General features: G+C 37.2%; 1 protein-coding gene across 2 annotated transcripts; it reads right to left on the minus strand.

The window, feature by feature from the left end:
• Positions 1-525: 525 nt before the first annotated feature.
• On the minus strand, positions 526-9,917 carry LOC136692084 (uromodulin-like). 2 transcript variants are annotated; one of them, XM_066665177.1, is made up of 17 exons: positions 9,856-9,898; positions 9,420-9,464; positions 8,980-9,030; positions 8,354-8,374; positions 7,435-7,458; positions 7,262-7,285; positions 7,125-7,148; positions 6,545-6,675; positions 6,126-6,389; positions 5,947-6,048; positions 5,698-5,827; positions 5,190-5,297; positions 4,133-4,317; positions 3,439-3,602; positions 3,120-3,362; positions 2,193-2,355; positions 526-1,559 (listed from the first exon to the last, which is right to left on the minus strand). In XM_066665177.1, exons 3-17 carry the CDS (start codon positions 9,014-9,016, stop codon positions 1,464-1,466), a joined length of 1,716 nt encoding a protein of 571 aa, XP_066521274.1. In that variant the 5' UTR covers positions 9,017-9,030; positions 9,420-9,464; positions 9,856-9,898; the 3' UTR covers positions 526-1,463. The 2 variants fall into 2 exon arrangements, with proteins under 2 accessions (XP_066521274.1, XP_066521272.1); XM_066665175.1 differs by lacking the exon at positions 9,420-9,464 and having other exon boundaries at positions 9,856-9,917.
• Positions 9,918-15,875: the final 5,958 nt, after the last annotated feature.

The raw sequence follows: 15,875 nt of genomic DNA on the forward strand, positions 1-15,875 counted from the left end.
GTGTGATTCAGCACCGTGTGGAAAATCATTTCCTGCATCTGCAGTTCAGGGTGTAGGCAAACTAGGAGAAGTAGTGCCAGTAATCTAAAAATAATAATAATAATCTATTTCCCAGAATCCCCTGGGCTAATTAGAGCTGAGTTTGCCCACCTGCAAAGTGTATTACTTAAGACAGTGGCAAATAATACTCAGTGTTATACCTTCTAGAGGGGCTCATGTCTTTACTGTAAAAATCACGTGACTGATGACAAACGAGGCCTCTGGTTCTGTGGGACACGTGATCGTTTCACGTTGATTGTCGCTGCCGCATAAACAATGTTCGAGCCTCGTTCGTCAACTAGCACTGACATTTTTATGCACTTGAGCCTCCTCACTGGTATGTGAAAGGCATTTCCCTTCACTCACAGTTACATAGGCACTCTTGCATTCAATGTACATCATTGATGTATTAATTTTGAGTGTTCAACATAATACTCAACTAATAATAATTCCATGCAATCACACACTGTTATTTTCATTGCGACAGAGTGGCAACAATAGTTTAATTTAAACATAGACCTTCCAGAATACTCTGGCTCATGATTACATTAGTCTGTCATATGTCCGCTTGCCCAGCAGAGAACGATGGAAAATGCTGTGGTCTAGTTTTACATCAAGTAACAAATGTAAACAGTTATGTTCATGATGCAGCCAGTTGTCTACAATGTTAACAAGTGTTGCTGTTGTCAAGAGTTTGAAGAGTGATATTGCATTAACCTAAGTTTTTCACACCCTGTGGGCAGACTATCAATGGATAGAGGACCGGGCTTATTACCAGAAGTTTACCGGTTCAATCCCAAAGACCAGGGCTGAAGTGTCCTTGAGCAATCGGCCCTTCTGAGTATGTGTTCGTAGCCCCAGACGAGTTAAATGCGAAAGACACATTTTGTTATCAAAGACCAATAATTTGCCCCCCACCCCCCAGTCACACAGCTTCAGGGTCCTGGAGGTTGTGGGTTCGATTCCTGCTCTGGGTGACTGTCTGTGAGGAGTGTGGTGTGTTCTCCCTGTGTACCCCTTTGTTTGCCCAATTTTCTTCAACCATTTCTTTCACCTGAACCTGGTACAATATTGTCAAAAGGACTCATGCTGCTCCTACTTACTGCAAATAAATTTGCAAATTGATGACACAAGTTAATACATCATTGGAAATCTCATTCATCATAATACAAACAGCTGTTTATTAAAAAAAAATGTAATAATGTAATTAAAACATTTAATAATGTAAATAAAAAAATGTATGTAAATTTTTAGAACAGAAAATATTCTGGGCTCAATGTAGGAGGCCACAGCGCTCAGGAAGTTAATTTTCATTGGCAATTTAACAGAACTATGGAAAGTAAAATTCTATACAGGTTTTCATTTATAAGAATAAATTTAGATTTACAGCAGGTACTTAATACAAACATTATTGTAGGTTTTGATTAAAAACTCATGGAAATAGCAGCTGTGTCATGGAAGTCCAATGATCGTTTTCTTCTTTTTGGACCATCGTCGTCACCATCACCATCTGTGCATGGCTAAGAAAGGAAATTAGAATTGGTGCAATGAAATTTAAGGAAGTGGAATATATTTTAGTTTATTCTGCTGTAGTAATCTTGTGAAATTAATTATTAGTCAGCAAGTGAACAGTTCAAATTAATGTGTTGATTGCAGGGGAAAATGGATGAGTGTAAGTGTCTGATATTAACAAAAGGCCAAATTATGTTGACTTCACGACTTGGTCAAAGCAGGTATTATATGGTATTCCTGGGAGAAAGTGGGATGTATTGGGGTCTTGAGGCCAGACACCACACGACACCCTGAAAGGTCTTGTCCATGCATTGACAGGTCAGAACTATTTTTGTGGGAATGAGGGGTGACCAGTTGTTGCTGATTGGTCAAAATTTTTTGGGTCAAAACATATTTTTAAAGAACTGTTATGCTGTAATTTTTAGTTTGAGAGATTTTTATAAAACTAATCCAATGTTTCCAGTAATTGGCAGAGTCTGAATAATAAATAAAGCTCTTTCTGCATTTTTAAAGTCAGGCCTGGTATATTATAATCCTTTCCTGTACTGATGGGGAGGAGATTTTTATTTTATTTATTTTTTTCTCCCACATGGAATATAATCAACAATATACGTTTGTGTGTGTGTGTTTCCTTGGCTTACCAATGCACAGTGACCTCCTTGCAGCAGGCAGAGATGAATTTTGCAGTGCAGATGGATGCTGTCAGACTGGTGGGTGAAAGTAAACATATTGAAGGAGAAGCGTCCTGATGTTGAGACGCCGTTCTGCAGCACCTGCACTGTGCCGTCTTTAGGGTTAGGACACCTAGAGAACGAAGAAATTAAGTAATTTTCAGTGTACAACAGTTTCATTTTTATTAAGGAGTTTAAACATTTTTTTTAATTCAAATAAACTAAAACTGCCCAGAGAACACTGACACTGCTCTACATCTCAGTCGTATGATTTACACTTCTCCAGTCAACACCTGGCAGTACACATGGTAACGGTAGGCTAATGAACAGTTGCCATAGACCTTAAAAGTTACGGTAATAAATCGTGAAATTATATATAAACGAAGCTATGAAAATATTTATGAAATAGTTAAATACTTTTGCCAATTTATAGTTCCTCAACAAGTAGCTACGTTACAGTAACGAAATTAGAGTCTTTATCTAACCCGGTGAGATAATTTGTGATTCAGCTATCTCAAATTGTTCCCTTTGTAGTGCAATGTAAGAGAAAACCAGCCATAATGTATTATACATCTGATGTATCCATTTTTGACTACTAAATCCAAAAAAATAAAAAATAAAACACAAAAGCTAAGGACAGTTACAGTAACTGTATCTCCAATGGGCTTCATTTTCCACTGATGTGTCTTCATTTTTCTGTCTTTGTTTCCAATAAATTACTATGTAGTAATTAATTTTGACCTTAAAATTACAGCTTCAAAACCATTCTCATGCTTCACTGACCTGTTATAGTGGGCTTACGTTGTTGCTATTATGGGCTTAGCACTGCACTGTGTAACTAGGAAGAGGTTAGAAAACCACTCTATCAGATTCATGTGTTTCAGGCTTTTCTCTTACTCATCAATGATCAGGTCCCAGCGAATCGGGTTGGCCGAGTTATTGTCTGGAGTGGCCCAGCAGCTGTCCAGCACAAGGGAGATCTGTTGGGGGTCGACTCCATACACCTCCAAGGCCACAAAGGTTTTTTGATTAACTTTGAGTACGACATCACCGGAATAAGGTTCAATGAATGAAGCATTGGGGTAGGTTAACATATGGATCTGGTACGAACCCTCAGTGGACAGAGACTTGCTGACTACACTGTGGACCAAAAAAAATGTTTCAAGAAATATGAACAGATTCATGCATACAAGAGAGGTTATAGAAAACGTGTTACCTAGTTGTGGCCTGGATAGACATGGGCATGGATATGTTCTGGATGAGTGGATACACACAGGAGAAGTTCATGGTCAGCCAGCGGTCACGGCTGATCACAGTCTTTGGCTGCACACCGAAAAATGTCTGAACGGCGTTCTCGTAGATGAAGTGTGTGTTGTTGTGCTGGAAACAGAGACAAATGGATTGAGAGCTTGCAGTTTCTTGTAAAATTCATGAGCCCTTTAGAGGTTCAATTTTCAGCTGGCTTACATTGTATCAGCATTTGTCTGTACACACTTTCATTCCTTCTTCTAGTCAGACAACATTCTCACTTTTAAGGACAATGGCTATAATTCCTGTTCTTTTGTCTATGTTCAGAAACTCTGTGTTTTTATGGGGCAAACAACCCCAAACTACTGAAGTTGAATTTCTGAAGTGACTGAAGTTTTAATTCACTCTTTGAATTACCACAGAAAAATGTTTAGTTTTGCAGCACTTTCGGTCTGTGTTTACTTCATGCTGTTAGCACTCTCTTGAATTTAGGGCCACTTCCATCTAAAGCAAAATTATGTCAGTATTACCCACCTATGGAGTAAGATAGAGCAATTTCCTCATCTCTGTTCATGTGTTTCAACATTATTATTTTCCCAAGCCTGTAAAGGACTTGGCTTGGGAACAAAATATAAGAAAAACACTACTAGACTATTTTATACCGTCAGAGTTGTGCCGCAGAGGTTTTTATTGTTGTCAAAGTGGAACTCCACTCTGCCGTTTCTGATCTTCCCTTTGCAGTCTGGATCATTCAGGTGAAGGAACTCTGCAGGAAATCCAGCTTGAAAGAGCTGACAGCGGGACAGTGACAGTGACCCAGAACTGCCTTTACAGACCTCCTGGGCATCTGAGGAAAACAGAAAGCACCTTTTCAGACAGAGTATTTGGTTACATGGCTCCAGGTAAACTATAACATCATTGTTTCTGTGTAAATATTGATACAAATTTTAAGAGACGGCGAAAAGTACAGCATTGGAAACTGCCACTGTGGTGAAAAGTGAACATACTATTAGGGAACAAATGTACTATAATTCTATAATTGTAGATTTTAATGTTATCATACAAACAATTTTATTTCCAGGATAATTTTTTAAACACCTATGGTACCTCCATAGCTCTCAGTATAAAAATAAATGTAATTTATTTTACATATGTACTCACCCATAACTTCTATACATTTGTTAGATCATTTGTTAAATTATTTACATTCAATTAAAAAGACACGTTTAGACTTCACTGTTAATGGTAATTTAACATAAGAAAACATCTTGGGTGGAGGAATATTGTTCTGGAATCTAGTCGTATACAGTGCGATGCTCAAGTTTCCTCAACACATTGTGTGTTACTCAGAAGGGGTTCATTTTCATAGTAACAAAACTAACGATGAAAATAAATTTGTTGTTTAGAATAAACATTTATTAAGATAATCACTCCCTAGAACCCTTATAAAATTACCTGTTGAACTAGTAGATAATCTCCCTACCAAGAAGTTACTAAAAGCCCCTCATGGATTTTAAAAGATCCAGAATGAAATTATAGTTAAGCTGAATGTTTCAGAACATACTGGATCTTCAGGTTGACTTAGAATTATGCTTCTTTTGCTTACACAGAATTCACAGAACATATGCAAATTGCACAGTCCCAAATATTTCAGGAACTATATTTAGGAAATTGCAAAGGACAAAACAAAAACAAAACAAACAAAAAAAATGAATGTACCAAAAGTATCAGAGTACTCTGTTGTGTTCTTCGCACAGTCACAGCCAAAATGTCCACTTCTCTCGGTACACACCTCTTTCTTAGTGCATTTCAGGGAATCACAGATTGCTAGAGACAAAACAATAAACAAACACACAATCAGAACATGGTCAGACCCCCTTTATTTGTGACACAAACTGTGGTCACTCCACCGTGTTCGTCTGTAACTAAGAGGGGATCCCTATGTATTCATTATTGTTCATGATCTTGTTACTGTTCCTTCATAATTATCTCAAGGTATCTATATAAACTTAATATCAATAAAACATATAAAATTAGGCTTTGCCCACCCAAGTTAATAGCTTTGATATCTTCAAAGATCATTCACTGTTATAATACTTTTACAGCATTAGATTATTATTAAATTATCTTTTGCAAATCTTTTTTTAAACATGTTTACACTTTTAAAGTATCTCTGTGTATTATCATTGTAACAAATAGTTTTAAAAACGCAAATTAATAAACAAACCAGAGGCAGGACTGTCAACTCTGAAAGCCCAGCGACCTGGCACCCCAACGTTAGTCGTCTTGGACAAGTCTGCGGTGCTGGTGGCACGGATGGTATAGTTACCACTGTTGTCCTCTGTCTGATAGCCAGCCTAAAAAGAAGAATTTACACAAACGTAAATAATCACTGCTACATAGGCCATTTTTCATTTTAAAATTATATGAAACATAATAATATTAATGAAGACTTGAGTGAACATGCTCCTCTCACCAGCCAGGGTTCAGGATCATCAGGCATTTCCCCATAGTTCATCAGGATGTAAGAGGTGTCACTGTCCTTATCTGAGATCAAGACCACTTGGAAAGTCACCTCCTTTAAGACGAAAACATGGATTATACAAACATTGCAGACACAGATGTAGAAGATCAATAATATGGATGTACCCTTACCCCCACATCAGGTTCAAATTCCACATTCTCCCAAGTGGCAATGAAAACCCAGCCTGCAGAGAAATGAGTCCCTGGAAAAATCCGTTTAATTTCAGCTGTGGCTGTTTGCAGAGGATGTCCGCTTGTGGCTTGATAGTATGAAATGTCTCCTCTGGTGTAAGTGTCGATGTCAGTCCACAGTACAGCAATGATGTCTTTGTTCAATTCTGAGGCGATTCCATCGGTGAATAAAGGCTCAAAAGATAAGAAACCATCCATACTGAGCTGAAAGTTAATGTTTTTAATATTAAAGTTATCTTAAAGTGCATGAAATGCTTGCCAAAACACCCAAATCAGGTAATATATAAAGCATTATAAAGTCAAGGAAGGTAATGATAAACAATACTACTTATTGTTTTGGGTTAATTTATTTAACTTACATAAAATTTAGAATATAGATTTCCAAAGTAGAGGAAGGATTGTTCGAGCTGGATTGGTGTGTAACTTCCATCAACAGTGACAGCGTTATGAACAGCACCAGGTGGAATTTGGAAGAGCACAGTGGATGAATCTGAAAAAATTTTATATATCAGTTTTATATAATACATTTCACAACACTGTTATATCCTTCAAAATATTGAGGACATTGTCAAAATTCAGAATATCTGCTAAAGAAATAATGTCGTCATTTTGTCTCATCATGTCTCTCTAAAATGATCAAGACAATATATAGTGCTAACAATTAAACGTTTTACAGTATGTAAAACTGAAAAAAGCCTGTGTAACTGAGGTCTAATGCTCAACTTTACAAGTTATGTACAAAGGCATATAATGTTTATAGATGAAAATGCAGAAATGCAGTTACATTTCTGAAAATGTTTTAAGAACCTAAAAATAAAGAAAAACTATTAATTTTTTTTTTTTTTTTTTTTTTTTAATTTACATTCCTTCAGACACAGAGCCACAAAACTGCCATATAATTTAAAATCAAATGTGTACATAAAATAATTGGAAGCTTACTTTTATTTGTCCCTGATCCCTCATCTAGAGAGAGAGAGAGAGAGAGACAGAGAGACAGAGAGAGAGAGAGTGACTCACCACTTCTTAATCAGTGTATTATAAATAATTGTTCCCATCTAGAAAAAAAGTCAGCTTACCATCATTTATCCCGGATCCCTCATCTAGAGAGAGAGACAGAGAGTGAGAGAATGTGACTCACCACTTCTTAATTGACACCTGACATTGTTGTTGTAAATGTATAGATATTTTCTACTTATAATTTTCAGTAGACTATAGTTTGTATATTAGGTCATAATATCAGTCCATTTACCTTTGTCATATGGTATCACCCCACCTAATTCCACAGAGAGAAAGAGAAATGAATAAAAAGATGAATGAATGGTGATAAACTGGCCAGCTTTACTTCCTTTTAACTCCTCTCTTTGATAAATTAAATAAATTCTTTTATGAATATAAGATTTTGAAACATTGTAAACAGTAAAGGCTCCTTACAGCATGCTTAAGAAAAGCGCAACCGATTGTCAAATATTTTATATAAAGATGTAAGAGTTAGTCAGTTATAATGCTGCTGGTTACATGTTGATCCATCATTCACTGTTGATTTGTTGATTTTTTTTTTTTTTTTTTTTTTGCATAAAAACTTTCGTGTATATAATCTACTAAACTACTGGCTCAAGTTATTTGCACAGCAAAGGTGAGATCTTCAAGTACAAATTGTTTCCCAGAAGGACCTGGAGGTTGTGGGTTTGAATCCCGCTCCGGGTGACTGTCTGTGAGGAGTGTGGTGTGTTCTCCCTGTGTCTGCGTGGGTTTCCTCCGGGTGCTACGGTTTCCTCCCATGCTCCAAAAACACACGGTAGTAGGCGGATTAGTGACTCAAAAGTGTCCATATGTGTGAGTGTGTGAGTGAGTGTGTGTCTCCCTGTGCAGAGCTAGCACCACCTCCAGGGTGTGGTTCAGCCTTGCTCCCAGTGATTCCAGGTAGGCTCTGGACCCACCGCGACCCTGAAGTGGATTAGCACTTAGAGTATGAATGAAAGAATTAACTGGATTTCCTAACTTTATTGATTATGTAACAAAATGACTCTGCACTTATTACTAACGATTCTGAACTAATTACTCTTTTTAAATAGTGATCCACAACTTAGACTTTTCAGGACCTGTGGAGGATATTGTATTATTTGGAAATGAGCACAGATAAAATTTGACTAAAGACAGTATCAGCATACCTTGTGCAGATGACAGGTCCCCTAGAGAGAGAGGGAGACGGAGATATTAAGAAAATAATTATATTATTGGAAGACCAAATCTGAATCCACTTGCATAATACCTCATAGGTGTGAAAAGAACTCAAAGGTGAAATGTATTAATAAGCAATTTTGCTTAATATTACATATTACAAATTTCTAATCTTAAATATAAAAATATGTATTTGTTATTACATTTATTTTTGGGCTGCCTCAGATCCATTCATGCTGTCTTGTTTACCCTAACCCTGAAATTAACTTGGGTATTTGGTTAAGTTCTATCAATTCTGTGATATTATTGTAGCTGCACATGTTTGCTATCCTTTCATCATCAATAGTCATATTCTTGTCCAGTTATTTTTGGATGGTGGACCACTCTCTCAATCTAGTAGTGACAATGACTTGTATAAAACCTCATCTAACACACATGAAAGAAAGACAGGTGTGATAAGCAATACATGAGCTACACTTGTGAGTTAAAATATGGAAGGTAGCTCATAGAGGACAGCGGATCTAAATATCAAATATAGAAGATTCTAATAATGCTGAGTAGGAGCCTCTCTGATGACCTCCACCAATCTGCTCTAATGTTCAGTGCATGGACTTACTCATAAAGAGCAGGAAGATGAAAAACAGTAACTCCATTCTGGGAAGAGAATCTACAACACAGAAAGCAAGTAAAATATGTCTTTATTTCACTGTATAATGACATGTTAATAATGAAATGAGGTATTCAAGCTAATAATGATTAATTTTACTCCAAATCATGATAAATTTCTTCTGTATATAGTTGTATTCTTACAACTTTTTGTGATTGTATGTGAATTTACAAATAATATTTCATATTAATATTATTAGATGACATAACTAACAAATGATAAGACAAATCTCTCAAATGGGATTTTTAAAATACATTTAAATCATGTTAAAGCAATCCCATGTTCTAAAACCTACCTTAATGGAGAAAATGAAATGCAACAATGTGGTGGGGCAAGATGCCATTGTACATAACAACAAAATGTATTTATGTAATAAGGAATAAGCAAACCTGAATAGATTTTTAGGCAGACTGAGTATCCTATCCTTAAGAGTCCTAAATGTAAGTTGTGAGGTAACAAGAACAAAATAGGGTTTGTCATGACTAAGACATCATGTTTGACTTACCAAAACAGACAATCTACCATTTCATATATCGTTCTAATTATCAGTTCATTTTGCATGCGCAATATACCATCATCATCTTCCTACAGACCATTTGCTTGCCAGCAGTATAGACATTGCCCATTAGTAAACACGTGAAGAATAATTATATTTATAATTGATAAATAAATACAATCCTTTCCAATATCATTTGACAATGATTGAGGTTTGATCTTTGCGTATTGTGGAGAAACATTGGACCCTACATACCCTGTCCCCTAATAATAATGCCTAGTTGTGAGATCAAATAAAATCAATTATCAGTTAAGTTAGTAAAGTCTTACCAGGCTGTAGATCTCTAGTTTTGTATCTGCTCTATAGTCACCACTCAATAAGAAGATTATAGCAGAGTCACGTTGTAAAATATGTAGCCTCCAATCTAGATGAACTTGCTGAGCAACTTAACATCCTCCTTATGCATATTCATAAACTTGGACTTCATAAACAAATTAGAACCATTTTTAGCGCAAACAGCCTGGAGAGCAGCAAATGATGAGGAAATATCCTCAATTTTATGAATAGTGTTCTTAAATTTAAATGGTGAACATTGCCTTTAAGTGTTTGTCTGTCTTTGTAAAGTGTTAGAGGCCAAAAGGCATCACTCTGCAGGTGTAGCACCATAGTGGTGATAAATGTGTTCTTCCACATATGTATCTTCTTGATCTGAATGAAGTTATAACCATTTCGAAGATCTAATTTTATGAAAACATGAGCATTTCATAAATGCTCAGGTGCAACAGGAATGGGTTGCCTCACCTCAGCTTGGCTCAGGTTCTTGCTTTGGGCAGACTGGCCCTTTTACTAACATGAAAGCACTATCAAACCATCGATGGGGCAGGGCAGCTAACTGACATTCGTTGTACAAAACACCACCTGAAGATCCCAGTATTTTTATTATTTATTTCTTTGTATTACTTGTTTAGGTTAACCATAACATCCACTTAATAAAGACTCTCAGTTGTAATTGGTGGTGTTTTTAAATGAGGGATATGTAAACAATTACTTCAATAAAATGGTTGTTACTCCAACTATGAGAGTCCTAATAACAAAAATATCAGAAGAATCTAGAACAACTGAACAAATGAAATGGGCTCAGGGTGGAAAAAAAAAGCAGACTAGTTATAAATCCATTTCATACGGGAACCCCTGGAGATTCCAAAGTGGTGACAGCAATCCCCAAATCCTGAACAATCCTGCAAGAGCATTTGTGGTGGTGAGAGTTGTACTCTACTCCTAATTGTGATAGAGCATTCAAACACCTTATCCGTCAACTGCAATGCTAGAAAAGTGCTTTTTACAAACCAGAACATAACAATAATGTTTTTGTGTATGAACATGTGAATAGTGTGTGCTTTAACAAACAGAAAAAAAATACAAATAATACTAGTAACTTGAACTCTGACGTCACCAAGTCTGTTGACGCTGTGGAATGAACTTTGGAATGTTCTGCTGTGGAATGAGAATCTTTGTTTTTTTTTTTTTTTTTTTTTTTTTGCTTTTTTTGTAAAAGCCTATCAAGATTAAATGCAAGGAATACTCCTTGCTCACTCTCAAACCTGCTCCAGACGATAAGAATGAGGAACCGAGAATCATGCAGGTGCGTCATATTAATATCCAACATTCCAAAACGTTTTGTGCAATTTAGGCAACAACATATGATACTAGGGACAAGGAACAACAACCAAAAAGATTTTTCAAAAAATAAATTCATTTAAGGCCAGCTTTATAACACTGTGTGTGAAAAAGATATTGCAAGTTAAATATTTAGCTTTACTGTTATCATTTTATTAGGAACAAATTACTTGTTCTAACTGTTTATATAAATAACAACTTATATTTATTAATTATGTTTAACACACAATACACAAAATTACTTAAAAAGTAATCTTAACATCTAAACCAGTTCTTAACCCATTATTGTTAATTACATGAACATATTATGAAAATATATTTAGTGCATTTGCATATTCCTTTGGGCATCTGAAGCCTACCAAACCACACACTGTGTAATCAAACACCCCAGTTATTTATTTGTGATCTGTAATCTGTATTTGTGACCCATTTGTGTCTGTAAACATGGGATAAAATGAGTTGTTATGATTTTGTTATAAATCTTACAGCTCTGCTCCGGTTTCCTCCCACAGTCCAAAAACACACGTTGCAGGTGGATTTGCGACTCGAAAGTGTCCGTAGGTGTGAGTGAATGTGTGTGTGTCTGTGTTGCCCTGTGAAGGACTGGCGTCCCCTCCAGGGTGTATTCCAGCCTTGCGCCCGATGATTCCAGGTAGGCTCTGGAGGCTCTGTGACTGAAACAGCTTCATAATCGAGTATAAAACCCTCTCAGAAGAGTAGAAGCTGTTATACAGCAAAATGGGGTGTGGACTATCAACCAACACCTGGTATTTCAGAGGAAATTTTGAATGAGCAGGTGTCCACATCAATTAATGACAGATGTAAACATTGTTTGACCTAGTTTTTAAGAATAAAAAACTAGGTCAAATGAGCAGTGGAAGGGTATTAATTAAAAATATCTGGCATTCCCAATCGATATCTTCAGACCCAGCCTAAATCTTAAGAAACACAGATGAGTCTTTCCTTCAAATGGAAGAGAGAAGTGTGTCATTGCAGTTTAATTATTACTCATTAAAATGCAGAATTCCTCTCTCTAATCATAGTTTTATTTACTGAGGTTTTCAGGTGAGGTTAACAGCTGAAATGCTGTCATGCTGTCCTTATTGTAGAAGTGTGTGAGACATAATTTAAAATCCCCGTCAAATCTGCTATCTGTAAACATAGAACATAGGGTTATTTAATAAAGAAAGTGTGAAGAAATATCTGTTTCAGGGGAAAAGTCACTGAAGACTTGGAACTGGAAATTTAGAAACTGGCAGAACATTTGCCAAAAATTGGTGATGAACCAATTTATAATAAAAAATAAACATGGTGTTATATAGTTGCTGTCAAACATGTTGCAATCAAAGTTCATAAAAACAAGGAACAAACCTATGAGAGGTGTCTAATAGGTATCATTAAGAAAAACAGATGGCCATCCACAGTTATGAACACTAAATAATCATTTATAAGTAGTCTGGATTTATTGAAGTTAGGTGATGTTAGGTGTTAGTTTAAAAAACTAGGCAAGATCAATGCGAGGGGTCAGTTATATTTTGAATAATGTGTGCAGTGTAAACAACTCGCATTGCAGAGTAATGTATTCTATGTTTTTTCTACAATTCACATTCCATTGCTCAATCTGAATGTATTCTAATAAAACGAGAGGTGAGTAGTTTTTAATCAAATGCTTCAGTGAATTCTGACAGATTAGTTTTTTTTTTTTTTTTGAGAACTCCAATCATTCATTCATTATCTGTAACCCTTATCCAGTTCAGGGTTGTGGAGGGTCCGGAGCCTACCCGGAGTCACTGGGCACAAGGCGGAAACACACCCAGGAAGGGGCACCAGTCCTTCACAGGGGGAGACACTCACACCTATGGACACTTTTCAGTTGCTAATCCACCTACCAACTTGTTTTTGGACCGTGGGAGGAAACTAGGGCACCTTGAGGAAACTCACAAGGAGAACACACCTAACTCCTCAGACAGTCACCCGATACTCCAATCATAATACTTTTATTTCTATACCAAAGTGAGTAAAGGAGTCAACGTTTCTGTTGCATCTTAGTAAAACTGTTCGTTTCACACCATTTGACTTTTAATTTTCAGTTTTTTAAATTAATTATTAGAACTTAGTTAACATGGAAGAAATGTTACGCATATCAGTTCCTGTGCTGTATGTTACTGGATGAGGTCAATCAGTACTTCTCTAGCATTTTGAGCTGGTGCACTACTAAGGTTTATTTTGTGAAGATATTAGGTGTAAATATAAATTTTAAAGCATTTTTTGTGTTATGTATAATTGTAGTTCAAAATTAAAACATTCTCCTGCTCTTTTGTCATTTCATGTCATTTTATCATTGTTAAAAATTACAGTTTTCCAGATGGAGCTCATAACGAAAGCAGTGACCTATAAATTCTTGCCACTCACCATTTTCAAACTACTTAATTGTTATATTATTTTTTGTTGAATAAAATCACAATTGTTATATTAAATACTAAATGTGTTATCATACAATAACAAAAGTGTGGTTGACTGTTTGGATTTTGATTTACATTTATACACCACAATACACCACACACACAAAACATTTATATTGCTGTTATTTTTACAATTTTAACAGTCATTTCTTCAACCAGTTATCAGTACTTATACTTGAGGATGACGTTCTGCTTAGCTATTTATTTCATCATCATCATCATCATTTTCTTTTCCGCTTCTCCACTTCAGGGTCGCGGTGGCAACAGGGCGAGCAAAGAAGCCCTGACGTCTCTGTCCCTTGCAACATCCACCAATTCCTCCTGGGGGATCCCAAGGCGTTCCCAGGACAGCCGGGAGATATAATCCCTCCAGCGTGTCCTGGGTCTATCCCGGGGCCTCTTTCCAGTTGGACGTGCCTGGTATACCTCCTGTGGGAGGCGTCCAGGAGGCATCCTGATCAAATGACCAAACCACCTCAACTGACTTCTCTCAATGCCAAGGAGCAGCGACTCTACTCCGAGCTCCTCCCTAGTCACTGAGCTCCTCACCCGATCACGGAGAGTACGCCCAGCAACCCGTCTGAGAAAGCTCATTTCAGCTGCTTGTATCCGCGATCTTGTTCTTTCAGTCATTACCCAGAGCTCATGACCATAGGTGAGAGTGGGGACATAGACTGACCGGTAAATTGAGAGCTTTGCTTTATGGCTCAGCTCTCTCTTCACCACAACGGTGCGGTACAGTGACCGCATTACTGCAGACGCTGCACCTATCCTACGGTCAACCTCACCATCCCTCTTCCCATCACTTGTGAACAAGAACCCGAGATACTTGAACTCCTTCACTTGGGCAGGTTCTCACCCCTTACCTGAAGGGAGCATGCCATCTGTTTCCGGGAGATAACCATGGCCTCAGACTTAGAGGTGCTGATCCGCATACCGACCGCTTCACACTTGGCTGCAAACTGCTCAAGTGAACGCTGGAGGCCTCCGTGCGAAGAAGTCAGAAGAACAACATCGTCCGCAAAAAGCAGAGATGCCACCTCCTGAGCTCCTCGACGGAAGCCCTCCTGCCCCAGGCTACGCCGCGCCACCCTGTCCATGAATATCAGGAACAGGAGTGGAGATAAGGCACAGCCCTGACGGAGTCCAATGCCCACACTGAACAAGCCTGACTTACTACCAAGGATGCGAACACAACTCAAACTCTGAGAGTACAAGGACCGTACGGCTCGCCGGAGCAACCCTGGCACCCCATACTCCCTGCCATGATCGCAGTAATACAGGAGAGGGAGTGCTATAACGTGAATATTGAAGATCAGCACAACAGTGATAATATCTCATGTTATAGCACTCCATCTCGTGTATTATTGCGTAATGGAATGACATAAATTAAAAGAATAATGATGTTTAATGTAAAAAATACAATAATAATAATGATGAAGTTATGAAGCTGATTTTCTCTGTGTTGGCCTAAGAAAAATTACGTCATTTATAATTAATAATCAATGAGTATGATGTATTTGGGAGGACAGGGAGAAGCCAGGTCAAGAGATTGTCAAAGTTTGTGAAAAACAGAATAATGAATGGGAAGAGAAGGGAGTTTGGGAAAGAGTAAACTTGCCTTGAGTACAGATATACAGAGAACCTAATAGGGTCCAGTAAACAATATCTGAAGAGCTAACCGGAAGCAGAAGTCCTTATATGTACATGGGGAGTAGGGTACCTTTTGGCTGTAGTGGGATCCAGCTTGGTCTATGGAGTGTGTGAAAAAGGTGGTGTCATATTTTTATCAGCCCTCAATACTGTACACAAATGAGAGCTTCATAAATGATTTTTTTTGTATGTCTTCCTAGTTTTACCCAGGTAAATGTGTCTATACCTTAACCTGTTTAAATAAATGATGGAACCTGTGTCTGTGAAATCTTCTAAAGATGATTTATTGTTTTCTATTTAGACAGATAACTAAGTAAGTTTAAGACAATAGCATGTGATGTTCTGCTCACACAGGTCACTCTGTGTCATTGGTGTATGTTTTGATGTAATACAATACGACCTACAAATAGAGAATTAGTCATGACTAATGCAGGACAGAACAGAAAATATTGAGTGGGCCATGTAATTTGGGCCAGATGCCAAGAATGAAAAGATTTTAATCAGCTGCTTCCTTTAAGTGCAGGTCATTTCCATTCTACATTTATGACAACACCTGC

The sequence above is a fragment of the Hoplias malabaricus genome, chromosome 3 (genome assembly GCF_029633855.1).
Source record: "Hoplias malabaricus isolate fHopMal1 chromosome 3, fHopMal1.hap1, whole genome shotgun sequence".
Taxonomy (NCBI): domain Eukaryota; kingdom Metazoa; phylum Chordata; class Actinopteri; order Characiformes; family Erythrinidae; genus Hoplias; species Hoplias malabaricus.

What these genes read in the sequence shown, in the direction of transcription:
- LOC136692084 (XM_066665175.1), bottom strand. Translation starts at nt 9,016, where the DNA reads ATGGAGTTACTGTTTTTCATCTTCCTGCTCTTTATGA. An exon ending in AGTTGACAGTCCTGCCTCTG is followed by an intron (nt 5,298 to 5,697) that starts GTTTGTTTATTA and finishes TTTTGTCTCTAG; the next exon opens with CAATCTGTGATTCCCTGAAA. An exon ending in TCTGCGGCACAACTCTGACG is followed by an intron (nt 3,603 to 4,132) that starts GTATAAAATAGT and finishes CTCTGTTTCCAG; the next exon opens with CACAACAACACACACTTCAT.